Source organism: Buteo buteo, chromosome 2 (assembly GCF_964188355.1).
Source record: "Buteo buteo chromosome 2, bButBut1.hap1.1, whole genome shotgun sequence".
Taxonomy (NCBI): domain Eukaryota; kingdom Metazoa; phylum Chordata; class Aves; order Accipitriformes; family Accipitridae; genus Buteo; species Buteo buteo.
In genome coordinates, this window is record NC_134172.1 from 62,544,897 (window position 1) to 62,572,504 (window position 27,608).

At 40.3% G+C, this 27,608-nt stretch overlaps 1 protein-coding gene across 3 annotated transcripts; it reads left to right on the forward strand.

Annotated features, from left to right (window-relative positions):
- RBL1 (RB transcriptional corepressor like 1) lies at positions 1-27,056 on the forward strand. 3 transcript variants are annotated; one of them, XM_075057966.1, is made up of 22 exons: positions 1-197; positions 452-585; positions 1,594-1,794; positions 3,244-3,308; positions 3,401-3,529; positions 3,635-3,795; positions 4,518-4,567; positions 6,322-6,508; positions 7,979-8,145; positions 11,660-11,772; positions 12,255-12,358; positions 12,928-13,065; positions 14,443-14,607; positions 14,780-14,915; positions 16,857-17,123; positions 18,111-18,289; positions 19,905-20,081; positions 21,522-21,593; positions 21,778-21,862; positions 23,589-23,755; positions 24,199-24,363; positions 24,599-27,056. In XM_075057966.1, exons 1-22 carry the CDS (start codon positions 60-62, stop codon positions 24,767-24,769), a joined length of 3,171 nt encoding a protein of 1,056 aa, XP_074914067.1. In that variant the 5' UTR covers positions 1-59; the 3' UTR covers positions 24,770-27,056. The 3 variants fall into 3 exon arrangements, with proteins under 3 accessions (XP_074914067.1, XP_074914075.1, XP_074914080.1); XM_075057974.1 differs by having other exon boundaries at positions 18,165-18,289; XM_075057979.1 differs by having other exon boundaries at positions 16,911-17,123.
- Positions 27,057-27,608: the final 552 nt, after the last annotated feature.

Below are 27,608 nucleotides of genomic sequence, written 5' to 3' on the forward strand. Positions count from 1 at the left end.
CTCCCCTTCCGGCGGCGGCGTTTTGGCGCGCGGAGCGGCAGGGCCGGGCCCGGCCCGCCATGTCCCGCCGGGAGCCGCCGCCCGCCGAGCCCGGCGCCGCCATCGAGCGGCTCTGCCAGGAGCTCAACCTGGACGCGGCCAGCGCCGCCGAGGCGCTGCGCGACTTCACGGCGCTGCGGGGCACCTACAGCCTGGAGGTGAGGGGGCCCTGGCCCGGGCCCTGGCCCTGTCGGGGCGGAGCGCGGCGGGCTGCGGCCCCGGGGGGCGGCCGGGGTGAGGGGGCCCGCCCGCGCCCGGGGCGGCCTCCGCCCGCAGCCAGCGCTGCCCGCCCGCGCGTGCGTCCGCCCGCGTCAGCGTGCGTGCACGGGCGGGGCGGGGCGGCCCCGGGCCCCGCCGGCGGCCCCGGGCCCCCGCCGCCCCCCGCAGCTCGCCGCTTCCCGTGCCCCGGCAGGGCGAGGCGCTGCACTGGCTGGCCTGCGCCCTCTACGTCGCCTGCCGCAAGAGCCTGGTGCCCACCGTGGGGAGCGGCCTGATGGAGGGGAACGGCGTGTCGCTGACCAGGATCCTGCGCTCCGCCAGGCTCAGGTGAACTTGCCCGCGCGGCTGGTTAATTAATCGCCGTGGCTGATGAATTGCCGGCTGCTCCGCTGCGGCGCCGGTTCACGCGCTGCCCGGGTAAGGCCACCCGTGCAGGGACCCGCTCCCTTCCTCATGGCTCCGAGCGCTGCCAAACACACGTCCCGAGGTAATCGTGTGAAAGCAATAAGCTCTCTTTTGCTAAAAATGGAAATAAGATGCAAGTTTGCATAATTTGCCGCTTCCAGCCTTTGAAAAACCAACCACGTCAGACCAGCGATTGTTCCACCCACGCCAATTGTTTCTTTTTCTTTTTGTAACTAATTGAAATGCAGACAGGACCCCTGAACGCTCTGCTCGCAGGCCAGATAAGACTCGTGTCTGACTTGGGATTCAGGCTAAATTGCTAGACGTAGTGCCAACGGCCGAGCGCAGCGTTCTGCCGACACAGAACTCCGCCACCACGTAAATATTCATGTACTGCCGGGGCTTTCTGGCAGGCACCTGCACTTGCCACTGTAGCTCTGACCTGAGATGACAGAACTCGGAGTGTTTCTCCTTCCACTTAAAGACGTGTCCTCAGCTGAACTGCCAGAGCGGGGTTTGCCAGTGTAATTGCACCTACAGCTAACGGGGTTTTGTGTAGGTAACTTCGACAGGCACAGACTCTTGTTTGTGGTTTTGTTGCCTCCCCCTCTACACCTGCAGAGCTGTGCCTGCTCTTTCACTTCTACCCCTCCCCTAGCTGACACAGTTATGCGGACAGCCTTTAAATAAAATCAGTGGTTCTGTGCCTGTGCCTCAGGGAGAGTCAAAGAGAAAAACCAAAGTGATACAAGGCAAAAAGCTTACAATATATACTGTTTGGGAGTCTATCAAAATAAATGGTCAACCTATATATTAATCACATTAGTCGTTAAGGAGTAAATCTGTTGCATTTTGGCTTTTTAAAAAGTTCAGAATACAGGAAGTTAGTTAAAGCTCAAAATAAAGCAGACTTTTCTTTTTTCTTTAAAGTTTAATTCAGTTTTTTAGCAAAATGAAGAAGTGGATGGACATGTCAAATCTACCACAGGAATTCCGAGAGCGAGTGGAGAGGCTGGAGAGAAATTTTGAAGTGTCAACTGTGATTTTCAAAAAGTTTGAACCAATATTTTTGGATATATTTCAAAACCCTTATGAAGAAACTTCTAAACCACAGCGAAGCAGGAAACAGAGGTATTTCTGAGATTTAATGTGACTTTTCCCTGGAAAGGGCTATACGTAATAGAGATTAATGAAAATTAAGATCATTATTTGTGCTTTTAAAAGTTACATAAATTTCTGAAGTGATTGGGCCTCTTTGTGGCCTTGATTCTGAAATGCAATGAATACAGAAACACCCCTAATCTTGGTGGGGTACAGCTTGCATTGGCAGAGCTTTGCATCCGGTGGCTGTTGACGCAGTTCACTGTAACATGCAGAAACTGGCCCATAGTGAGAATGTCTGTGTGGTGGGGAGAGGTACAGTGAGATGGATTAACTTGAGATACAGCAAGACCGACACTTAAAACGTTTAGCAGAAATAGCTTAAGTAGCTTGGGAATATTTTGCCTTGGCAAAGTACTGGCTGAGGTAGTTGCTATCGTGACATAATCCCTCTGTACAAAGCAGCATTACATCCACAGTGACCTACGTGTTACGGGATTTTAACGTGATTGCCATATGAGTGCTAACATGCAAATGGAAGAAAGTTACAGCTGATGCACTCATTTTTATGACAAACTTAGTAACTGGTGGTATCGTCTTCCAGACACACACAGAAGTTCTGCCTTAATTAAAGGAGCTTGTCTGTATTCCCTGCCAACTGTGCAGCCGTCTCTGTGATAGCTTTATAGCAAGAGTGTAACCTTAATGATGACGGAGCTGAGCTGAGTCTGTGTGAGATATTTTTGCCAGCTCATGTGTGTCCTCTGGATGTGAGGAGGGATATAGCTCCACATCTGCAGGTAGAAAGGATACTTCTGCTGCTACAGCTCTTTACTTATGGCAGGGCATCACTTTGTGGGCATCGCTGCATATTGGGAGAAGTTTTGTTGGTGTGCTCTGTTAATGTTCTTTCATGGGAGCAGCATTCATTAGTGTAACTGCAGCTTTAGCATCTGTGTGGGCTGTCTTGAATAATGTCTTCCCTGGTTGTCCAGCTCCATGGTTTTGGATGATCTCTACTCCAAACGCGATTCAGCAGATGAGCTGTAATACAAACTGTAGTTGCATATTTTGAAGGGATGACTGATGCTGTAGTAAAATATTTAAGAAAAACTGTCACTGGAATTTTTGTAGCCCTTGGCATCTCACTGCCTAGAGCTGAGGGAGGATTCCGTTAGAGATGTGACACCAGCAAAATAGCATGTCTGGAGTCACAGACCAAAGGCAGTCATTGGCTCAAAAAGGGGTCAGAAGGTCGGGGATGCTGTGCCAAATGCTCTGTGGAGCGAGGTAGGAGACCGTCAGTGAAAGCTGAAGTAAAGACATGTAGCTGAGATAGTGCCTTCGTGTGAAATTAAGGCAGACAACGGCTCTGACTGTTACTGTGAGCAAGCAAATGGAATGAAATTCTCACTGTAAAACAAGCTTCAGCTTTCTGGAACTGAAGACTGACTTCTCCCTTGTTTTTTTCATTGATAGGCGGGTGCCGTGCAGTGTTAAAGATCTCTTCAACTTCTGCTGGACTCTCTTTGTGTACACTAAGGGTAGGCTTGCCTTTTTTAGCTGCATGGTTTGTATGCATCCTGAGCTATGAACTTCTTTTGTGTTGCTTGACATGATATGCTGTCTTTTAAAGGTAATTTCCGTATGATTGGAGATGATTTAGTAAATTCCTATCATTTGCTTCTGTGCTGCTTGGACCTGATTTTTGCAAATGCCCTTTTGTGTCCAAATAGAAGAGAATTGCTAAATCCATCATTTAAAGGTACGGTGGGGACAGATTATTTAAAATCAAATATGCTTTGTTCTCTTGTTTCTTTTTAAATGAAGTTGAAGGTTGGTTGTCTTTCTCCCCCCTCCTTGTTCTCAGGCTTGCCAGTGGACTTCCACGTGACAGAGATCAAAGCCTCTGAAGATCCTCCTTGCATCATTGCCACACTATGTGAGCTGCATGATGGGCTTTTAGTAGAAGCAAAAGGAATAAAGGAACACTACTTTAAGCCATACATTTCAAAACTATTTGATAGGAAGGTACATCTTCATAGTTTTAAGAATGCATGGTAGTGCTCAGATGAATGATTGGGAGACCATTTAAATCCTGCAGGTTCTGCAGTAAAGTATACTAACAGGGAAAAGAACTTGAGCTGGGTTAGGTTTTCTTTGTATATATTTTAGCAAGAACAGAATTTACTCTCACTTATAATGATGTGTGCTGTAAGGTCCCCTGTGTTTTGACTTTTTATGTCAGTGGAGAATCTTTGCTTTCCTTTCCTGGCAGTGTAAAACTGAGTTGTGGATGATAATGTTTTCTTCAGGCAAAAAAGTAATCTCATTGTGAAATAATTTTATGGGATAACTGTCATGATAGCGTGGGTGCTACTGCTTGTCTTGGAGTTGAGCAAAATGCTTTGGAAGGAAGAGGTTGAGGTTGCAGGTGTACAAATTGTCCTGTCTGGTTTTGATCCTGGAAATCTTTTCCAAGCTCTCTGGAAGTTTCTGTGTAGTTGTTCATCAGGTCAGTCCCTCTTGTTTCTGAAGAGTGAGTTTATCTAGGGCTTGGATAGAATTGGGCTTTGTCCTCATCTGTTTGTCTTGCTAATGGCATTGTAGTCCTTTTGGTCTAGGCAAAAAAAAGTCTAGTTATGCTCCTAAATCTCATTTCCATTTTGGCTAAAACCATCATGCCCTCACACTGTTAGAGCTGGAACAGTTTTGATTTTATTATGTAAGATATTTCTGCTTTTTATTCTTAGATCTTAAAAGGAGAATGTCTGTTGGATCTTTGCAATTTTACAGAAAATAAGTAAGTTACAGCTTATGTTCTTAATCATGGGGTTTGGTTTCGTTTCTAAAATACAGGCCTTTGAATGCTAAATCTCAGGTTTTCCTGTTCCTTTATCTTACCATAACTAATGTTTTTTAATTATTTGACAATCAAAGCTGCTATCTGGCTGAAATGCTTTCTGGATCTGAGATGTGTCAAATATCAGGGGGTCAGCTGCAGAGTTTCTTCCTTAATGTCAGGTTTTATGGTGCTTTAACCTGTAACCTTTGAGTAATCTGATGCAAATCACAACCTTGACTCTGAAGTTCATGGATGTGTTTCTATATACGCCTCAAATATTACACCTGAGTAGGTAAGTGTTTGGATTCATTTATCAGTCTCCAGGTGAGTGTATAAATCTGTGAATGCAACAAAAGTACTCAAAAGAAGAAGCAGCAACAATTGCAAAGCCACAAAAAAGAGGTAGAGCGTTTCTGTGGGAAGCAAGTATAGTTGTTTCAGAAACTTTTTAATTTCACTTCTGAAAGCTAATTTAAATGCAAAATATGAGCAGCAGCTGCTTTGTTCTAGATCCCTTAAGGGGTTTTTTTGCTGTTTCCAAAAATACCTAATGATTTGTTTTTGCAAGTCGAGTTTGTAACTTGTTGGTTTGCTTTGAGAATTTTGAGCGAAGATTCATTTGTTTTAACAATGTAAATAACACTCAAGTTTAGATGTAAAATGGTGTGATCCATTTGAACTTCTCTTAGTATTTATACTTAAAAATTAATAGTATTTAATAATACTGTCATGTGGAATGATGCAGTAGTCCCTGTTCTTTTGTAAAAGTAGCTTGACATCTAAAGGAAACATGGAAGTGTCTCTTGTTTCCTTGTCCAATCTATTCATAGACCTTTACTTTTTCTAAAAGACCTGGGGAGGGTGAAACTATGATACAGTCAAATTCCTGTGGGATCACAGAATCACTTGCATCATGAATACATTGCTATGATTCATTAATATACATGCTTAAGTGGTAGCTTGAATTGCTAAGACACTTTGCAGGCAAAAGGTATTTTGTATAGCATTCACGTATCACGAAGAATGTGCAGGCAGGATTTATTGATGTGAGCTGTTTCTGATTTTTATGCAAAAGTTTAATTCTGCTTCCCAAGTGTAAGTTTAAAACTTTGCAACCTTTGTGAGATTAGACATTCCTCTTTCACAGCTGGGTTAGCTGGAATAAAGAAAATGAAAGATTTGTTTGGTATCATATGTCAGTGGTGATTTTAGAAATTGAATCCAGGCAGATAGCTCTTAAATTTCCCTTCCTCTGTACCATTATGAAAATTACAGGCTACCAAGTGGCAAAAGTGGAAATCAAATGTAGCTGGTGTAATGCAACTACCATTAATGTGCTCCACGTATAAAAGATTTAATCACCAATCAGCTGAGTACTTCCAAACTGTTTTATTTGCAACTGGGAAAGAATTAAAGTTGTTTTTTCCTCCTCTTACTGAGAGCCAAATGTTTGTGGTAAGTTAGGAGGAAGAGTGGTCCCTGCAGCAGGTCATCGAGGGAACAGGTGAGGTTTTAAGTATGAAGGAAGGCAGGGATGACTGCAGGCAGGTTCTTTGGGGTAGTGAAGTTTTGTTTACAAGCAGCACTGCTGCTGAAAGTATTAAACATTTTGAACACATGTTGGGTTCAGTTTTGTACCTTAGCTCCACTGACACCTTTTTTATTTCTTCAGCAGTTTAACCTTTGATATAAAACCTGGGCTTCTCTTTCAGCAAAGCGCTGAATAAAGAGTATGAAGAGTATGTTCTGACAGTGGGTGACTTTGATGAGAGAGTTTTCCTAGGAGCTGATGCTGAAGAAGAAATTGGCACTCCTCGGAAATTTCCTGCAGACATGCCAGTAGGGAAAACAGCAGCAAGAGCTCATGTGGAGTGTCATCTTCAGCAGCATTTTGAAAAGGTGATTCATTTAACATGTTGATCTTGCTTAAAGTACTCCTTCAAGTGTTTCCATCCTTGTACGCTATTTAAATCACTGAGGTGACTTTGAATTTCTTCAGCTTCTTCCTGAGAGGAAGATGATGAATGCCATTTGCAGGCTTCAGTGGATGCTGTCTTGCTAAGGAGAAATGGTGATGTCTTCTTTCCTGTGGAATTTAGTAAATAACTATTCCTTAAACAGGATGAGAGCACTTTCATGTGTGTAGTCTGTTTTTTGTCCAAGAAAAATCAATGAGACCTAAATATATAGGTCTTACCATTTTGTTCAAAATTCATTTATACCCCACAAGAATACCATGAAACCTTTGTCCTGGATTAATTTATTTGTTTTCCCAATAATTCCTTTTTTAGGACAGGAAAAGTCAACTGTGTACTCTTCTATGGAAAATAACATTCAAGACATAAAACCCACCAAAGTCTAATTCTTCATTACAAAAAGTAACCTGTAAACAGAGTTAATGTTTCACTATGTTTAAGAATGTAAAATGTATTTAATGAAGTTGGCATGTGGGAAAACACTTGATTGATTACTTTTTAAACTTGGATAAGGGTGGAAAAATGGTGCTGGCTGTGTGAAAGAACTACATGCTGTTTGATTTACATGTCAGTTAAAAAATAAGAGTACTTATTACAAGATACTAGTACTGGTGTGAATTAATTATATGGCTTAGCTTTTTCTCCCAAATACAAGTGTATTTCATATTCAGGCAAATTAAAGACAGGGATTTGGAGTGAGTTTATTGATTTTTGAACTTCAGTTTCTGTAGTATAATAATGTCCTTGTTGCTACTTATGCATACTGACTGCAGGCTTAACCTTTCCTCATTATTTGCCTTGTGTCTTCAAAATGTAGTATGTTCTAATAATACAGAACCAAATACGTTATTGCATCACTGCCAGAAAGCAGGATACAAATAGGTAAGTGCAGTTGATACAGCTCCTTCTGCTTAGTTCTACATCATTCTTTGAATAAGGGAGGCTCTAAGTCCACCAGGACAGCATTTCGCAAAGAATGTTTGCCTCTGACCCTCTCCTAGGCAGCTCTGCCACATACTCCTTGTGTCACCCAGTGAGTGGAAGCATACACTTTCTCTTTCTTGCCCTGTATTTTTCAGTGTTCAAGTGAGCTTAAAAATTAACAGGTTTTAAGATTTAAAGTCTCATTTTCCTATACTTTATTTTTAAAAAACCTTTGAGTTAATTTTAGTCCACCTGAAGATTTGTTGTATTTTGTATTTATGGAGTTCTGAGAAAACTTTAACTAATTTGTAGTCAGTTTTGAAATGACAGGTTTGATGGCAGCCTTCAGATAGCGTACTAGTGGTGTCATTTTGATCTTTGGAGCGATTTTGCAGGAGATGCTCACTTGAAAGGTTTTTGAAACAGTTCTGTTGACTGATCTTATTTATTATTTTTCTCTGTCTGACAGAAAAGGTCATTTGCTCCTTCAACTCCACTGACTGGAAGGAGATACCTACGAGAAAAGGAAGCTGTCATCACACCTGTTGCTTCAGCAACACAAAGTGTGAGCCGGTTGCAGAGCATTGTGGCTGGATTGAAAAACGCACCAAGTGAACAACTGATAACTATTTTTGAGTAAGTACGTCCACTGCAGCTGCTCTCATACAAACGGAAACTCATCTGGTCATGCTTGTGACTACTTTCTTGCTCAGATTTGACTTTTTTTGTTTGGTGCAGAATATTTTTGTCCATGTTTCTGTGTTATTTCTAGTTGAAAGATCTTCTGTTTTCTAGATGATCTCATCTTCTGGAGAAGGATAGCTGTACACACACACACACCCACCCACACACACCACCACCCCTGCCGACTTGTTGCCACCATTGTATTAATGTAGCTTCAGTTTTTGCTAATGTTAATTTAGCTGTTTGTCTGCTTGAAAGCCAAATACTTGTTTGTTTGTTTTAATTTTTAAACAAGTATGGCTCAATTAAAAGATCTGGTAGCTATGTTGGCAGAGGTTTTGGCGGAGGAGGGAATCGTTAGAGTCAACAAGCTATAATCTTTGCCTTAAAGAGTTGTGAAGATATGACTAAAAGCAGCCTGAAGGCTCCCCATTTCTTCATCATACTACTTCAGGATATCTTAATCTAACTTTATAGCATATATATAAGCCTAGCAGTGACCCTAATTATTTGATGTCTTGTATAGCAGCAGCAATGTTTTCCACTTCTCTAGTTGTTCTGGTGGTCGCTCCCTAAGCATGCTTCAGCTTATTGGTTTCCTCCCTGAGCCGTGATGTCTGTCCTAGGGCAGGCGTCACAGCAGGAGTTAGAGCATTCCTAGTCAAGAGCCTCTTGCTCAGCCCCTACAGCTGCTGTATGATACTGGGAAATCATAATAAGTGACTACTGAACACAACCCCAGGCTTTCATGATCACCATTTCTAGGACAGAGTCCCAGTTATATAGATCAACATGTATTTTTGGCTCCTGAATGCATAACTGCATGCTGGCTGTAGTGAAATGCACATGAAAATGTTGGTACATAAGCAGATGAGTATAAACAAAATAGTTTCAGTAAAAGGTAGATTAGTGTGGCTTCATAGCTCATAAAAAGCAATAATTTAATAGTAAATATGTGTAAAGCTGTTGGGTGTTTGCCTAACATCCATGCAAATTAAGCCCTTGCGGTATTAGGGTGTAAGGTATCTGGATTTTTTTTTATTAATCAGAATGGATGTTTAGTATTAGCACTTAACAGCTGAAGTGCAAAAGTAATGGTTTTTATAAAGCAACCTTCATAAATAGGTGAAAAATACTACATTTAGTTCTCATCTTTGGAGTTACGTATATTTTGAAAGTTTTGCTAGTGCTTGTTCTTAGAAGTTTACAAATGCTCAGCAAGATGTATTTCTGTTTTGAATGTTTCTTTGATTGTGTTTTTGTAAGGACTGTTTGATATTATTTATATTACACAATTAAAGCATTAGTGTGTCTGCAATCTCTAATGAAAAATATGTTTGTTCAAGTAATAAACCAGTCTGTCAAGAGAGGTGTAAATATTAAAACCGGGAAAAGAATTGAGTAAACCTCTGACAAGAAATGTTTTGAGTACTTTGCTCATCTTGGATATGAGTTCAGCAAGCACTAGGATATGTACTGTCTGATTAGGAGAAATGGAAAGAACTGTGTTTTGGACTATGTGTAATATTCTATGCTTTTGAATATTTTCTCTTTCAAATTAACATTCCTTGGAAATATAACTTTGAAGTTAATTAGAAGGCTTTGTTCAATGAAACCTTAGTTTATTTCAATGCTAGCTTTTCAAAATAGTTTAGTGTCTTAATTTGACACTAGTCACAAGCCACTGTCCTCTAATACAGAATTGCTGGAAAATCTGGAAGCGTTCAGAAAGAGCATCTCCAGACAGAGAGGTTCTCTGGCCCCTTTTTATGATAGTGACTGTGTGGAGTTTGTCAGTTCCTCTCTGCCTTGCTAGTAAATCAGGTATTTTTGGAAAGAAGCTTACTCTTCACTTTGAAAGCTTTCCTATACTCCTTCAAACTGCGCCTGGTTTGTGTGGTCTCGTGGATGTGTTTGGTTGTCTGTTGTAGCATCCTTCCTACTACCTTGCTCCTAGCAGATAGGTTTTTCTCCTGAGTGTGCTACTGTAGCTCTTGCTTTCTCCTGCATTTGTTCCAAAATCTACATAGCCTCTCTTAACTCTCTTAGGAAAGGAAAAAAGGAAACAATATTTCTGTATGGTTTATGTTTTCCTCTGTTCTCTGTGGTAATACAGGTGTATTGGGTTTTTGTGGCAAGGTTTTGGTAGCGGGGGGAGGGGGGGGGGTTACAGGGGTGGCTTCTGTAAGAAGCTGCTGGAAGCTTCCCCTGCGTTCAAGAGATCCCATACCAGCCAGCTCTAAGACGGACCCACCGCCGGCCAAGGCCAAGCCAATCAGCAATAATGGTAACGCCTCTGTGATAACATTTTAAGAAGGAAAAAAAAGTTAGGACAGATGGAAAATGGCAGCCGGAGAGAGGAGTGAGAACATGTAAGAGAAACAACCCTGCAGACCCCCAGGTCAGTGAAGAAGGAGGGGGAGGAGATGCTCCAGGTGCCGGAGCAGAGATTCCCCTGCAGCCCCTGGTGAAGACCCTGGTGAGGCAGGCTGTCCCCCTGCAGTCCAGGGAGGTCCACGGTGGAGCAGATATCCATCCACCTGCAGCCCGTGGAGGACCCCACGCCGGAGCAGATGGGTTCCCGAAGGAGGCTGTGACCCCGTGGGAACCTCGCACTGGAGCAGGCTCCTGGCAGGACCTGCGGATCTGTGGAGAGAGGAGCCCACGGAGCAGGTTTTCTGGCAGGACTTGTGACCCCATGGGGGACCCACGCTGGAGCAGTGTGCTCCTGAAGGACTGCATGCCGTGGAAAGGACCCATGCTGGAGCAGTTCATGAAGAACTGCAGCCCGTGGAAAGGACCTATGCTGGAGCAGTTCATGAAGAACTGCAGCCCATGGAAAGGACCCACATTGGAGAAGTTCGTGGAGGACTGTCTCCCGTGGGTGGGACCCCATGCTGGAGCAGGGGAAGAGTGTGATGAGTCCTCCCCCTGAGGAGGATGGAGCGGCAGAAAATAATGTGTGATGAAATGACCATAAACCCCATCCCCATGCCCCTGTGTCACTGGGGGTCTTGGTAGAGAATCCGGGAGTGAAGTTGTGCCTGGGAAGAAGGGAGGGGTGGAGGGAAGGTGTTCTGACATTTGGTTTTATTTCTCATTACCCTGCTCTGGTTGATTTGTAATAAAATGAGTTAATTTTCCCTGACCTGAGTCTGTTTTGCCCGTGATGGTAATTGGTGAGTGATCTCTCCTGTCCTTATCTTGACACACAAGCTCTTTGTTATATTTTCTCTCCCCTGTCCAGCTGAGGAGGGGGAGTGATTGAATGGCTTTGGTGGGCACCTCGCGTCCAGCCAGGGTTAACCCATCACAACAGGTTATTGTCTGATGAGGAAAGCTTGGTATAACTAGCTTCTCTTCTTTTTATTTGGGTGGTATTTTTTTGTTTGTTTTTTCTTGAGTTTTTTTTGAAACTGGATATTTATTTATACAAACAAGGCTTTCTCTTTGTGTTCTGCTTCAGGTCTTGTGCACGCAGCCCTATGGGAAGCATTATGAGCAGAGTGAAAGAAATAGGTGAGATGTTCTGTCGCAGCTACACTCAGTCAACAGATGAACAGCCAGGATCTCATATAGGTATGGATGTGAAATGCATGGCGTGTTTCAAAATATTAAACCAGGGCAAGTGAAGTGCATACATATACTATCATCTAAGTATTTAATACAGTGGAGCTGTTTTTAACCCAGAACATATCCAGACAGAAAACTGTTGCTGTCAAACAGAACACTGTAAGGAATAAAACTTTATTACAGAGTAAAACCAAGGTTGTAGTTCAAAATGGGATAACTGAGAAAGCATTGAAACTATAGCAGCTCTTAATAAAAATTGTAAACTTTCAGTCATCTTAGATTTAAAATTTAAAGGAAACAGAATACAAATAGGAAAATTATTATTGCACCTGTCTGCAAAATTACATCACCAGCAATATTAAAATACATAATCCTTTAAAACATTTCTAGAATGTTGTGCTGTTCTTGATCTCTGAACATACTTTTTTGATTTGCAGAGTCTATACATACACGGCATTGGGCTTATCTCTGTTGGTTTTAAATTTCAGATTTTGCTGTAAACAGATTAAAACTGGCAGAGATCTTGTACTATAAAATCTTGGAGACTGTAATGGTGCAAGAAACACGAAGACTACATGGGAAGGATCTGACTGTAAGTAAAGAACTGGCAAAAAAGGAGAAGACTCTCTCCGCAGAGACAAGGGCAAAGCAGAAGCCCAGGGGGTTATCTTCAGACAGTTCCATAATAGAACAGTCTGCAGTAAAGCAGTCTGTCTATATTGTTGAGGGGGAAATATATGGGAGGTCCCTAATGTAGTTTTTTCTGCTGTTAAAATGGTATAATTCTGGCATAACTAACCATCTTGATTTGTGTTGCCTTCTAGCATCATGACTTTATGGACAGATAACTTTTTTTCTCTTCTTCATCCAATTAATATCAGTACTTCATGTTAGACAGCAGTGCATTTGCTCTGCTTTGTGATTCACAATAAGGAGGCCAATTCATTTGGCCATAGTCTGAAAAATGTGATGGTTTTGGCACTGTTAGTCTAATTCTAGTCTTTATCATTCTAAACTTCCCTGTAAAAAGAGGAGGCTGTGGAAGGTAGAAAAAAGCAGTAGCTCTTCTCTCCAGCAATAAGCTATGTAGTATTAGTGCCACAAAATTCAAACTTCATTTCCCAAACTTCAGATTATTGACGTTTTCTGTAATCTTTTCAGGCTCTCTTGGAACAAGATGTCTTTCACCGCTCGCTCATGGCATGCTGCTTGGAGATCGTGCTTTTTGCATATAGCTCACCTCGTACCTTTCCCTGGATCATTGAAGTTCTTGACCTCAGGCCATTCTATTTCTATAAGGTAAATAAATACTGTCTTAGGACTAGATCTGTATTAAAAATGGTACGTTGCTGGATTGACAGTCTTAGAGGATGATGCTCTTCCTTCCTAGGTAATCAAGGAGTAGGACTGATGTTAATGTGTAATATGCCTATTCTAAATTCTGTCTGTCCTTAAGTGTATTACCTGGAATGTGTAATGCCGGAGTTGAAGCTGAAATTTAAAGCAATTTTAACCTCATTCCCCCCTGCCTCCAATGTCATTTCTGTTCTTTGACTTGTTTGATGCTTTTGTCATCTATCTGTGTGCCTCCTATTTTTACTAGATACCTAACAGCTTACTGCAGTTAGTCCTGAATAAATCAGAAGTAGTTCTGTTTAGATGATAACAACCAAAAAAATTGTACCCTTTGGGAAAGCTGTTTTATATTCTGTTCTCCCTTCTTTAATCCTCAGATGTACAGCAGTAGTGAAACTGAAACAAATCTGTCAATATTGCTGTGGCTTTTGGTAGCCTACATCAATACCAGATGCACTGGTGCAGATCCAACTTTGTGGAAGAGATTTATGTTTGATTTTAATTTTCTTTGCTGTTCAGTGTACATTCTTGCAGCACTCTTACTTGAAAAAAATTGCCATCACAAAGACTTCACAGGAGAGAACCAAGATTTATTATTCCATTTGTGCCATTTGTATCTTTGTTCTTTGCGCGCTTAGCTTCTGTAGTATAAATAAGTAAACACACCAGTAAGTCCTCCAGGGAAGTTTTATGGCATTTCCATCTCTGGAGCTTTAGAAAAACAGGCTGAATGTTCCTCTGTCAGAAATAACATAAATAAAATTGATCTTGCATTGGAGCATAGGGATGGAGTATGGTATTTCAAGGGCCCTTTCATCTCTTTTCAACCCTGATTTGTACATGTTAAGGGTTCTAATCTTTTCTTAAATGAAACTTTAAAACAGTTTTTCATTATGGGGTGCTTGTTTGAAAGGAAGAAAAGCTTAAATGCTGGGCCTCTCATTTAACCATCCTAAGCGAATGTACCTGCTTATATCTTCCTAGGTATGCTGCACATGCTGGATGAGCACTGTGTGTGCTTAGTACTTTCATTCTGTACATGCTTAGCAATGGTGAGAGAAAGCTGTAAAAAAACCCCTGGGAGTGGGTTGTTCTGCATTGATGGGACATCTGCTGTCTACTTCTAACTCCTGGATTGCCATTGGGAAAGGGGGTTAAAAAAAGAGGTATCAGAAGAGGGTCAGGGAAGATTAAGATGCAAGAAGGAGGCTGGAGCTTTCTATGTTGAAGAGACATTTTGAACAGGATCCTGAAACAAATGATAGTGTTAAGCATGAGTGATATGACTTTGCTCTTGTGCTTGTGTCTTGTTACCATTAGGTAATTGAAGTACTGATTCGGTCTGAGGACGGACTTTCCAGAGACATGGTGAAGCACCTCAATAGCATTGAGGAACAAATTCTCGAGAGTCTCGCCTGGACTCGGGACTCAGCACTCTGGAACGCTCTCCAGGCCTCAGAAAACAAGGTCCCAACCTGTGAAGAAGTATGTTACCTGTTTTCCTTTTATTAGGAAATTTATGTTCTTTTTCTTACTGTTGTTTTATACTAAAACCTGTTGAAATGAGACAATTGCTGCAGAAAAACTTCTATTAATAGATTGGCACAAAGAAGGGAAATTTATTTGTTATCTTACACTGACATTTCTTCTTTCTCAGGTAATATTTCCCAGTAATTTCGAAGCAAGCAATGGAGGAAGTGGGCTTGGGCATTTGCCTATGATGCCGATATCTCCTATAATTCATCCTCGAGTAAAAGAGGTTCGGACAGATCTTGGTGGGAGTTTAAGACGGGGTATGTTCAAGGTTTCTGATAAGATTTGAATGTGTGAATTTGGGGAGAGGAGGTTTAGACTTAGTTATAATTGCAAAAAGCAATCTTGAATCTGAATTAAGCGTTCAGAATTGTGAAGCATCTTATTTGATCAAGGGAAAGTCTAGATTCCTGTGTCTTACTGGCAGCAGACATTGGTGATAAAGCTTCAGTTCTGAACTGGAGCAGGTTTTGCTGCTGTTATGATGCAAGGGTTACCTCACTCTCAGGTGGGTTGTCATCTGATGGCTTATTGTCCTTTGCTGTTCAGCTTTTTCCAGTGGGTTATTTTTTTTTGCTGCTGTTGTTGTTCTCAGCGAGTTTGATGGGATTTTAGTGACTTTTCAAATGGAATGCCAGAGCTGCATTTATTCCCCCTTCCTACAGAACTTTTTTTTTTCAGGAGGGGAGGACAGTACTTTGTCTGCAGTATTCTTCCCTCTGAAGAACTGCCTAGCTCTTTGCAGGTTCCTAGGTATCACACAGAACTGTCTCTTGCAAGTGAAAGTGAAGAGGCAGTGGCAGCACTTCTGTTGCTTTTTCGTACTTCCCTAGTTAGGAACTGCTGCTTTTGTTGTATCCCAAACAGTAGTCCATAGGTTCTTGCTGGTGCACTATGGACTGATTGGTGTTGTGATGTTGTCTCCTTTTGTGTTTGTATGGCAAATTGCATTACAAAACTGTTTTTTAAATACTCATTAGGAAAGAGATGTATAAGCAGTTGCTGTAGATGTCATGGTTAGTTGTTTGGTGGAAGGGAAAGCAACTTGGAGATGGTGTCATATATGGGTAGGGCTGTGTGAGATTTCATCTTGTATATAAGAATCTGGTACCAAACCCTCCTCCTAACTTCAAATGGAAAATGGTGGGGATTGGAAATGTTTATTTCCCCCTGGTACTAAGAAAACCATCCTGGCAGAGTTAGAAGTAAGGTCTCCAATCAGTCTTACTTGGCCAGTTATCCAGGTTTCTGCTTGGTGGGAAATGGGAAACTGGTGTCATTGGTGTCCTCGTAAGTGGCTAGCAGACTTCAACAGAAATGCAAAAAGCCAGAGGAACAGAAGCCTGTAAATTAGTATTGTGTACTTCAGCCTTGCTATTGGAGCAAATATTTGAAAGCAACAGAAAAGCCTGAGAGGAACCAGGGGTGGATGAGGGTGGAGGCTTCTGACAGGGGTTAGTTTAGAGAGAGTTTAAAAGCCAGAACATGCAGAAGACAGCATATCCAGGGAATGTGGTCAGTGTTCCTGTAAAGGAATGTGTTCAGAGGAATAGCACTTGCAAATATTACTAATCTGCTAAGCAGACTGGAGCAGTTGTAGTGAGGTGGGTGTTGGTCTCTTCTGTCAGGTGGCTGGAGATAGGACAAGAGGAAATGGCCTCAAGTTGAGGCAAGGGAGATTTAGGTTAGATATTAGGAAAAAATTTTTTACTGAGAGGGTTGTCAAAAATTGGAATGGGCTGCCCAGGGAAGTGGTTGAGTCACCATCCCTGGAGATATTCAAAATGCAAGTAGATGGGGTACTTCAGGACATGGTTTAGTGGGCATGGTTGATGGTTGGACTCGGTGATCTTGAAGGTCTTTTCCAACCTAAATGACTCTATGATTCTAAGTATCTGTAATCATGCATGTTCCTTGGTCTCTGAAATTAGCTTGGTTACTCTTGTCTTCCACGTGGTACCTGATTGTGAAACTGAGCTGTCTGGGATGACTGAAAAATATAAGGAGACAGTTAGTCTACAGGTCTTGTTCATATCGCCTAAGAACAGTGAACTGTGAGATTAGTTCTTAACTAGAAGTGTTTTCTTGTACTCTGGTTTTGTAGTTTGAAGGTTAGCCTTTTTCTCTCCTGTGGAGAAGTATTCCTATTAAGCTGCTCCACTTAAGGTGGTTATTTCCCCCCCCCCTCCTTTGCATACTAGACATGCAGCCATTGTCACCAATCTCTGTTCATGAGCGCTACAGTTCTCCTACAGCTGGAAGTGCTAAGAGAAGGCTCTTTGGAGATGACAGCCCCAAAGAAATGCAGATGGAAAAAATTTTAACTGAAGGAACTAAGTTGACAATTGCTCCAGCGTCAAGTATTGCTGCTGAAAATGTATCGGTTTCTCCTGGCCAAACAGTACTGACCATGACAACAGCTACAGCACCAGGAAAAACTGGACAGAAGGTTACTATCCCACTGCATGGTATGAATTCTTCCCATTTTTCTTCTCTACCAGATGTTTTGCTTCTTAAGCAAATAAATGCAGCTTCTTAAGATGTGCTTAGAGCGAACATGTATCGCTTTTTCTTTTTTAAAAGAACATGTATCACTTTATCAAAAAAAAAAAAAAAGGTTAAGTTTATACTGACGTCTCCTTCCATGGAGACATTTGATATCTGATGAGCATCCTGAGGATTCCTCCTTGCGAACAAAGTTGTGGAGTTCTTGCTTCTTCCAGTTACATCTCACCACTGATTAAGCAATGCTTTGGTTCTCAGCTCCAATAATGATTTACTACTGTTTGTCTTAACTTTGTTCTATTATAATCTTAAAAGGCTCTGGAATTTCTGCATATTAAGCCTTTCTTAAAAGGCTTCTGGATTAGGGCTGCATAGTAACATTAGCAAAATAGTGGGGGATTTTTGTTTTGTTGAAGTTGAGTGATGCTTGAATATTTCTGAAAATGATAAATAAGAAATTAGTTTTATAGCCTTTTTTAATTTTGAAACTGGGTCTATAGATAAAGATGAAAAGTAAAAAATCTCCACTTTTCATGTTTAAGGAGATTTTCAGCAAGAGAATTTGACTACTGAGGAAATTAATGAGGACTGTATACAATGTGCTGTCAGGTTTGCATAATAATACAAAAAAAAAAGAAAGGGAGTGCCCACTTCCCCCAAAAGAGTGGAACACTGCCTACAGAAATTGTGATTTCTTGTAAACTTTGTGCTTTCAGATAGTTTTAGAAATGATCGTTCACATTCATGTTCTTCCTTTAAGCATTACCAGAAATGTAATTTTTAATCATTTCTGAAGTCTCTGAGGGACAAAGAGCCTTTTTAGCATCCAGTACAGAAGGATGAGATGTCTTTAGTATGCGATGTTTGTGAATGAATTTATGATTTGCAATTTAACTCTGCAGCATGAGGAGAGCAAATGGTTTATTTCTGGATGCATATATCATTTCCAGGTATTGCAAATGAAATGGGTGGAATCACACTGATACCCATTTCGATGAATTTAGGTCAGCCGTGTAAAATGGAGGCTCAGGCTCCCTGCCACTCTCAGGTGAATCAAGTACAAGAAGTGCATCTGTCATCAGCAAGCAAACCAAAGAAAACAGGATCCTTGGCCCTGTTTTACAGAAAGGTAAGTGTTTTTATTAGGGAGTCATGCTTCACTTCTGTTCATGGCCATGCTGAAACTTGCCTCTTTGTACAGTTTTCGTTACCGTCAGTCTTCACGTACCTTTCCTTTGGCATGAGCAGTTCTTATATACCTGGGAGGAGAAGGGAAAAGATGTTGTCAAGTGTTGCAGAGAATCCAGTTTCCCCCTCTTCCCCTCCCCATGAGATGGTTTGTTGTTTTTTTTTTTTCTTTTAATTAGCAGCTTCTATAAGTAACTACCTAAGAAATACTGGTAGTTTTACTTCTCTTGTCTATTTTTACTGCCTACCGCATTTGCAAGGGTTAGACATACCAGAAATGGGATTATTTTCTGAGGTCTACCCAGTAGTGCTGATCTTGCTGGTATGGGGCCTCAGAAAGCAATGATGAGTAACACACTATCTAAAAATTTCTAGAAAGAAGGAACTTCTTGAAATAACGAAGGATTTAGGGGATAAGTTAAGAACTGGGTGTGCTTCAGAGAAACTTCAGATTACTTGTTTCTAGTTGCTTTCATTTCTAGCGTGGAGTGTGTGAGGGGTCTTTGGAGGAGGCGGGGTAACTTGCCTAAACACGTGCAAAGAACATATTCCTAAATCAATCTCTCAAAAATATTAGAAGAATTCTTTTGCTGTTTATTTTCTTACTAGAGAAGTTATTTTCAGTGGTTTTCCTCTTTTAAGGTATCTTTATTGTAAACCTAGAGAATTCTACATTGAACAATCCTTAAGGTAAATCTTAATACAGAAACTAATTCCTGGAAACACTTGTAAGCCACATCCTGTGTCTGAACTATTGGTTCTTTCATTTTGGTAGTGACAGTCTGTCTGTTTCTGAGAATGAACTAAGAATTGGTTAGCCAGCTGCCAGGCATGAACTCAGACTGCATTTTAGAAGCTTTACTCTGTCAGGGAATACTTCAGCTGTAGCCATGTATTTGACAAACCATGTGGTAGGCAACATATTCCTCTTAGTTATGAAGGAGAACTAAAATCTTTGCTTAAATTTGTCTTTAAATTTTGACCTTCTATTTACAGTGATCATCATATTCAAAATGATAGTTTTTCCCTACTTTTCCTTTCTTGTTCCTGTTCAGTAAAGCAAGTGAAAATCAAATTAACTTTCTGCTTTCCAATATAATGTGCCTAATTACTATCCATGAAGTGAAAACTTCTGAAATAAATGGAAGAAGGCTAATGTTGCACTTGATAGTTATTTCAGGTTTTGAGACAGATTTTTGGTAATCAAAAAGAAAAAAAAAATCTGGCATCTTGCTAATCTAAGATTATACTTAATCATCATTAAAGTATGTCCCTTCTTTGTGCTTGCTGGAAGTGTTCCATTATAATGAGTGAGTGATATGGTATAGAAGCTATAGTCGTAATGTTTTTAAGCAGATTTCCTATAAGCATTAGAGATCTGACACTTGAACAGAGTTGACAACTTAGTCTTTGAAGACATTGTCTTGGGCAGAGGGGGGAAACTTTGCAGAAATGAACTATTCAAATATAGAACAGCTCTACTTTAAGGACTTTCATTTTTGCAGACTAGGTTAAGCTTGTCTGGCTTGACTTTACTGTGTGTCTTATTCTTCCAGGTTTATCATCTGGCAAGTGTGCGCTTGCGTGATCTGTGCTTAAAATTGGATGTTTCCAATGATTTGCGCAGGAAGATATGGACATGCTTTGAATTCACATTGGTTCATTGTGCTGATCTAATGAAGGACAGACATTTGGACCAGCTCCTCCTCTGTGCCTTTTATATCATGGCAAAGGTAATCTGTAGTTTTAAGGAAGTCAGGGAGTTTTATGTTAATTGAAAATGTAAATTGTGTTCACAGTTTACAGTTTGATTGCTTTATTCATGTCGTATTACTGGAGGCAAGCGAAAAGCCCTTCCAAGAAGTGGATGACGTCCCAGTATATTTCTTCCTTGTTTTGCATAATCTTAAAAGTTCCCATCAACCAGCAAGTTGGTTGAGAGGATTTTTCTTCTTTTCCTGAGCGCATTCACAATGAGCACTGGTCAGGCCCATATTTGTGTTTTCTACCCTGTTTGTCATCTTCATGATCTATGTAATCTGAACTAAAAAAGCCGTTACAGTTACAGAATTATGCAAAAATCTGCAGGAGCTCACAACCTTATGTATGGATGGAAAGTTTCTATTCCACAAAAATCCTCTTAGCTTTTGAAGATTCAGGTTGAGGAATTGAGCCGGTTGCCTGTTACTCGTACTTCTTCGTTTATTATTCAGTTTGCCAGCATTAATTTAAGGAGTTAAGTTGGATTATGAAACTGGAATATTGGTTTGACTCAAAATTGAGAGCTGATGGTTACAATGGCGGTCAAGTCTGATTCAGCCACAAATTCAGGAAAGTGAAACTAAGCCCAGGCTCCTCTAAAACACTGGGGATGGATTACCTTTTCTTCTTGAAGAAGACAAATGAAGAGGAGCACTATCTGTGGAGGGAAACTGATGTTCAAATAGTGACTACCTGTGCTCTTAACTGTAGCATAGCTTAGGCTCATTTGACGTCAATACTGATAGCTGTAGAAAAGGAAAACCATTGAGTAGTCAGTGCTCTGTATTTTATCATGTAGTTTGTCAGTTATTTTTTTTAAATGCAGTCTTCTGAGTGCTGTCTCCAGTGCAGTGTGAGACCTGACAATTTAGCCAGAGACCTTGATATATTCATTCTCTCCTGGCTCCTGCTACAAAAGTTGTTGCTCATCCGCTATTAAAATCACAGATGCATAGCTAAAAAACAAAGTCTTTTAACAAATGAACTATTTTGAAGTACGAACGAAGGCTGAAATTGCATGTGTGTATATACCTGCCTAGTGTTTTGTTCAGGATTTCCTTACTTTCTGTTTAGAAAAGTTAAGGCGTCCAGTTCTCAAATTTACAAATACATTTTTGACTTAATATTTCCCTTCTTTAATTTTTAGTATCACTAGAAGAAAAGTTGGAAAAGGAATAATTCCTAAGTGTCATAAGCATAAAAGGCTTTCATAGCTAAGAAACAAGGAATGCCTGAACAAGAAAAAAGCTTGGTTTTTCATATTCTCCTCACTGGAACTAAGTTTTTAAATTATGTATTCATAGTAATACTCGCGAAAAAGCTGTATAGAGGGAAGCTAATTGAATAGACTGGACCTGAGCAGCCCGACCTTGCTGCTTGCACTTGGTCTTCAATAGCCTTTTCTTTTCCAGGTAACCAAAGAGGAAAGAACTTTTCAGGACATAATGAAAAGTTACAGAAATCAGCCACAAGCAAACAGCCATGTGAGTAAATAGTATTGCCTTTCCTTTTTATAAATCTTAGGTAGAGGTGGCTTTTCAAATGTTTATACTGATAAGGGGAAAAGTCAAATCCTCTTTAGTGTTATATTCATTCTTATTCAAATGGATTTCATCTAGTCTTTTGACTTCCTTGTTTTCCTTGACAAGAGTGTTTTTTCTCTGGTAGGTTTATAGGAGTGTTTTGTTGAGAAATATTTCTGCCGATGTCCTATTGGACAAAAACGCAAACCAAGATGTGGAAATGACAGAAGGTAGGTACAGCAAAGTAATCTGCAGTTTTTGAAAAGGTACTTATGGGCTTTTAAAGAACTGAACTGTCAAGTAATAAGGAGAAGTGAAGCAAGTTTTACAGTTTTAAATGCATTAAAGAAAAACAAATGCATTGTTGAAAAAGAAACCATGTTGTCAGTAGTCCTCCTGTGTGTTAGATATGGAAAATATGCTTCCTAGTTAAAAAAAATGTTTAATTTTGTTTCCTTAAATTTGATTGCTTGAGGTTGAGGTGTTTCCTTAGTGTCAGTGACAGTGTAGTTCTTCTTGGACAGCAATACTGGTTAACAAAGAAAGATGAACAGTACCTGGAAAATTGACAGGGTTTTGTTTGGGTTTTTTTTGTAATATCACCTATCCTGAAGGCTTAAATAGGGAGAACTTGTTTCAGAAAATAAAACGGTGACTTGCTAAGAGCACCATTTTCTTATATTCAGGTTTCTTTTAAATAGTTGATACTTTGTTTGCTCTGGGTTAGAGGAGAAAAGGGATAGGGACAAGAGTAGTATTTGAGAAAAGCATGAAAATTGTGCAGCTTTAATGATGTGTCAGGAAACTGAGAGATCACAAGCCCATATATGAACCCATGAGCAGAGCAGATCTGCAGTCAGGACACACACAGAAATTTAGAAGACTGTTCCGTATGGTAAATTCCCACTGTGGGTGGGATTCAACTGTTTGAATTAGTAGAGCCATTTTTAAATGCCTTTTGAGGATTCCACCAGGTTCCAGGGAAGTGCTGATCTCCTGTAGGTTCAGCATCCTGTCTAGTAGCTCCACAGTTCTTGGATGTTGTAGAGCATCTGGAGTTTTTGTGTTTTGTCAAACAAATGTACTTTGTTACAAAGTTCTTCTGTTGCTTTTGCTGCCAGACTTTTTCTTCAGTTAATAGACTCGTATCTCCTTTATCTAGTGTTAATCCTGCTCTTTTAACACTAGCTTACAGGAACATATGCTTGTGTTGTGGCACAAGGCAGACACACTAGGCAGTTACACTTCTGCGTATCAGCTGAAGCTTTTGATGTTTGTCTTGTAGTGCACTGATTGCAAGAGGTTTTATTCTGTGTTGCCCTATTTTGCTTGGCAGTAAGCAGTACGGAGGATGAAACATAGAAGGTTGTATTCAGTAGTAGTCCGGCTTAATTAGGGGAGAGGGAACATTAACAGAAATATACTTGCTGTGTGGCTGCAGCTTTTTCCACTGAACAGCCGTTTCATAATATGTCTGAGCAAATGATGCCATGGCTTCCTTGCAGCAGACATGAGTCGAGTATGAAGCTATTCTTCGCTAGCCGATCACTAGAAACTTTCACAGAAGCTAAAAGCTAGGAGTTGTCAGACTGCTTAAAACTTAGTTTTAAGAGCACCAAGTGGCTTTGTACCACTGCCCAAAATAAGCATGGGAAGAGGGGTCAATTGTGCTACAATTTTTTGCTACAGCTATTTCCAAGTTTGGAATAAAGATTTATGTTGGCCTTTTTAGCCATAATCCACTAGCCTGCTAGCAGCGATTTGTCGCTCCTCCTAATGCTTATAACCATCAACAGCACACCCTGCTCCTGTCTGAAGCACATTTCTTTAATTCATCTCATTAACTAGTCAATTTATGGACAAGTTCTTGTCAGTTGGACATTATAGGTTTGAATCTGAAGCGCCCAGTTTGCTGATGCTATGTTTCTGAAATCTGAAGCGCTCTCTTATTATTAGACTCATCTGTGAAAACTGGCAGTTCCTCAGGACGATCTGCAGCAGAGAACTCCAGTGAGTCGGGAACAGAGGAGAGAGGAGATCTTATTAAATTTTACAATGCAGTCTATGTAGGAAGAGTAAAATCATTTGCACTGAAGTACGATATCACAAACCAGGATCACATAGTAAGTAAAGTATTTTGGAATTCTACTCTAATAATCAGATACAGAGTTGTTTTTTCCTGATGGTTAAACGTGTGTCAATAATTTTGTTCTGTTAGCCACCTGGTGTGGTTACAGAAGTCAAGTAGTTGTAGGTAATGGTATGGGGACTTGCTTTAAAAGCCTTTCAAGGGCACAAATGCAGATGCAGTTCAGTTTACAACCAAGGTTTCAGCTTCTTTATATCGATGCAACGCCCATTTGTTCAAATGCCTGTGGAGCATCTGTGTAACACATCTGGAAAATATATTTGTTCTGTTGTTTGGTAGATACTTGATCTGTTTAACTGTTGTGGGATAAAATCTTCTAAAGAAGATCTGGAAGTGTATTAATGTTTCCTTCTGTGAAGTTACTGCTCTGAAATATCTTCTGATTCAGCTCCTATCCAAATTTGTCCTCTCTTGCAGATGGAAGCCCCTCCCTTGTCTCCATTCCCCAACATTAAGCAACAGCCAGTGTCTCCTCGACGGATCTCTCAGCAGCACTCAGTTTATGTTTCGCCTCACAAGAACGGTGCCTGCTTGACACCTCGAACTGCACTACTGTATAAATTTAATGGGAGCCCTTCAAAGGTAGAAAGCATGAGAGGGTTAATCTCCTAATTAGGACATGTTCTAATGCAGTGAGGTTTCATTGAACTAGTCTCTCAGTTTGCAGTGAAGGGTAGAATTCTTTATGTAGAATCCATCACTTGCTCAGCAAAGAGGTTTGGAATAACTTTTTCTTCTCAGGTAATTGAAAACCAGAGCAAGTTTGAAATGGATTTGTAGTAACTCGTGACTTCTTTTTTTTTTATCTTGATCGTAGAGTTTGAAGGACATCAACAATATGATAAAACAAGGTGAACACAGGAGTAAGAAGCGAGCAATAACAATTGATAGTGACACTGAATCACCTACAAAGCGACTCTGCCAGGAAAATGATGACGTTCTACTTAAACGTCTCCAGGATGTTGTCAGTGAAAGAGCAAATCATTAAGACTGTCTGTTTTCTGTGGGGTCTAAAAGCTGTAGGGTTGGATACAGCTGTTGCGCTATTTATTTCTTGCTGTTGTATACAGACACTGCCAAGTTTCTTTAACATTGAACTTTCACCTGACTTCCACAGGATGCAAAAAGCGAGGGTTAAGTAGTAGACACCAGATAATGAGAGGTGGTGATCATCTTCATTCCCAAAGGCCACACTGTGCTATAAGTTACTCTATTTGAGCTGTTTTAGCAAAAGAGTGATCTGTAGAAAGCCATATTGGATGTTCTCGAGCCTAATTTAGAGCATTGTGAGTTCTGAGTGTAACTCAGCTTCTAGTAATATTGGGTTTATTTTTTGAATAAGAATGAGAAGGAAATGAGTGAAGTCAGTTAAATTTCCTCAAGCTTTTGGTATTTGGGGAAGAAACTTTAAAAGTGCCTTATTTTAAAAGAATGTCAAATTTTTATGCATTATTTTACTGTGGAGTAACTGGAGTGGAGAACAAGTTGATCGTTTAGCCTCAAGAAGAGCTGAGCTGTTTTGAGCTATGATTTGTGCTGTGCTCCATCTCCTATCAGAACTTCAGTAAATGTGTATGTTATGATGTGGATCAGACAGCTTTTGCAATAACAAAGGCAATAATAAAAAAAAACCAAATAGCAGTGACTTAAATTGGACACCTGACATCTGATAAAGCACTGAGATACGGTTCAGTGAGTCTGAATTACCTTTCTCTTGAGCCAGGGAGTGCTGCCATGGGAGCTGCTTCTTTCCAGTTGGAAGCCTGATAGCAGCTCTGCCGTAGAAGCTGTTCATATGCTTTGCAGCCTACCCATGAAGAAGTACAAGCTGGTTACGGTTGAAAAACAGCTGGGGCTTTGTCCATCTTACAGCTGTTCAAATGCACAAGTTAATTTAACAATTGTACCTCTTCATTTTATTTTTTTCCTGAAGATCTTAGCCTCTTGTGTAGTATCTACACTGAATGTAAGCCCATCAGATAAGGCGTGTTTGTATATATGGGGTTTTTATAGCTATTAAAGGCTTGGATTCATTGGAAATCTGTAAATTCCAGCATCCAATTCTTGTAACTGAGTTTTTAACACTGAGGATTTAGTAGGGTTTATTTTACCAAAATGGAGAAAAGTCAAGGTTTATTCGTTACTGTAAATCAGTAGCTTGATCTTATTTTGTAACTGCATTTAAGTTTAGAGCCATAGAGAAACTTCTCAGCACTGTATTTTTCAGTTCATATGTATATTGAACTGAAAAAAAAATATTGAACAATTACATAGGACTTGTTTAAGGAACTCTGTTTACTTCATTGTTTGGTTTGTTTAGTATATGCTGCAAGATCTGCTGTACCACAGTTCCAGGGAAGAATACTGCAATGATTTCAAGCAGTTTCAGCTAATGAATCTGGCCAGCAGTGATGGAGGAAAAAAGTATCTAAAAGTGTATGTGTGCAGGGACCCTACTCAGCAGTGAGTAGAAAGTTTACAAACTCTGTAATTTGTTTTTGAATTATTAATTGCTTAAATATTTGATTTTTTTTTTTTACTTTCCAAAAAAGGTGCTTATTTCTGAAAGGTTTGACCGTAGAGAGCTGCAGTATGAGGAAATGGCCACGCAGTGGACTAGGTTTTATGTAGATTCTTGTGTTCAGTTCCTGTAATTTTATTCAATTTTTAATATTTTTCTTCACATCTTGAGATAAAAAGTGCAAGAGAAACAGCCTTTCTGCCTTGATCTGCTCATCAGTGCTGTTACAACTATAACCATTCAATGTATGTACCCCACTCCCTAAAAGCCTCCTCTGTTGTGGGAGAAATGGGAAATCTTCATTTAGCTTTCAGTAGGGTCTGCTTTATTTGCGTGGAGGATTGCAGCCTTTCTGGATGGGAAACATCTGATCAGGTGTAACAGCATAAGTCTTTCAGCAATATTGTAAGACCAGAGTTGAGTTGATTTGGTTTTAATTAGCATCATGTGCAGATCTCTTCTTACGTATCTGCTCACCACATTGTTACTGTATTCTCTGAAACTACAAAACTGATGGTGCTAAAGTCCTTATTTGTTGTCATTAAGTGTAGTGTTTTTTCATTAGAAAAATGAATGTACAACAACTGGATGCAGTTCAGATTTTTTCACCTTTATAGGTGATGATAAAAAATATATTTGGACTTGTTTAACAGCTAAAACAATAGCTTGTATGAAAAGTTTGTAACAGTTTTGAAGTGCCTTCATGTGTAAAGATGTATTTTATAATAAACAATTAAAAAGTATTTTAACCTGTGTTGCTGTATTTCCTGTGGTCTTTCTATGGTAATTTATTAAACAATGCCTTCTGTCTGCATTTTCTGTAATGTCAAAGACCTTAATCATTTTTATGCTCCCTCAGATTTCTTTGGGATTTTTTTTTTCATTTTTCATGGGATCCATCTGATGTTTACTCCTGAGGTTTCTGTACTGTTTGTGCTTCAGTCAGATGTGATTTCTGGGAGAAGGTAAGTAATATGTGACATGAAGTAATGGAAAAACACTGAAAAGGAGAAAATCCTGCAGTGATAGTGACGTGCCTACAGAGGGAGGTGTGACTCCAGCATAGGTGAGCTGTTGGACTCCCTGTTGGCTCCTAGTTCTTCACCTCCTTGTGCAGATTCAGTTGTAATGATTACTTTGACACCAGAGCTTTTGTTTTAAGAGACTTGAACTGTAGTTACCAACCCAAAGGGCTGTTGAGGGGCATAGCTGTGGAAATGTGGCTGGCTTTTCTCTTTATAAACTTCCTTTTGCAGATAAGACTGCCAGTGAGGGGAAAGCATCACAGGCAGTGTGAAGTGAGAAA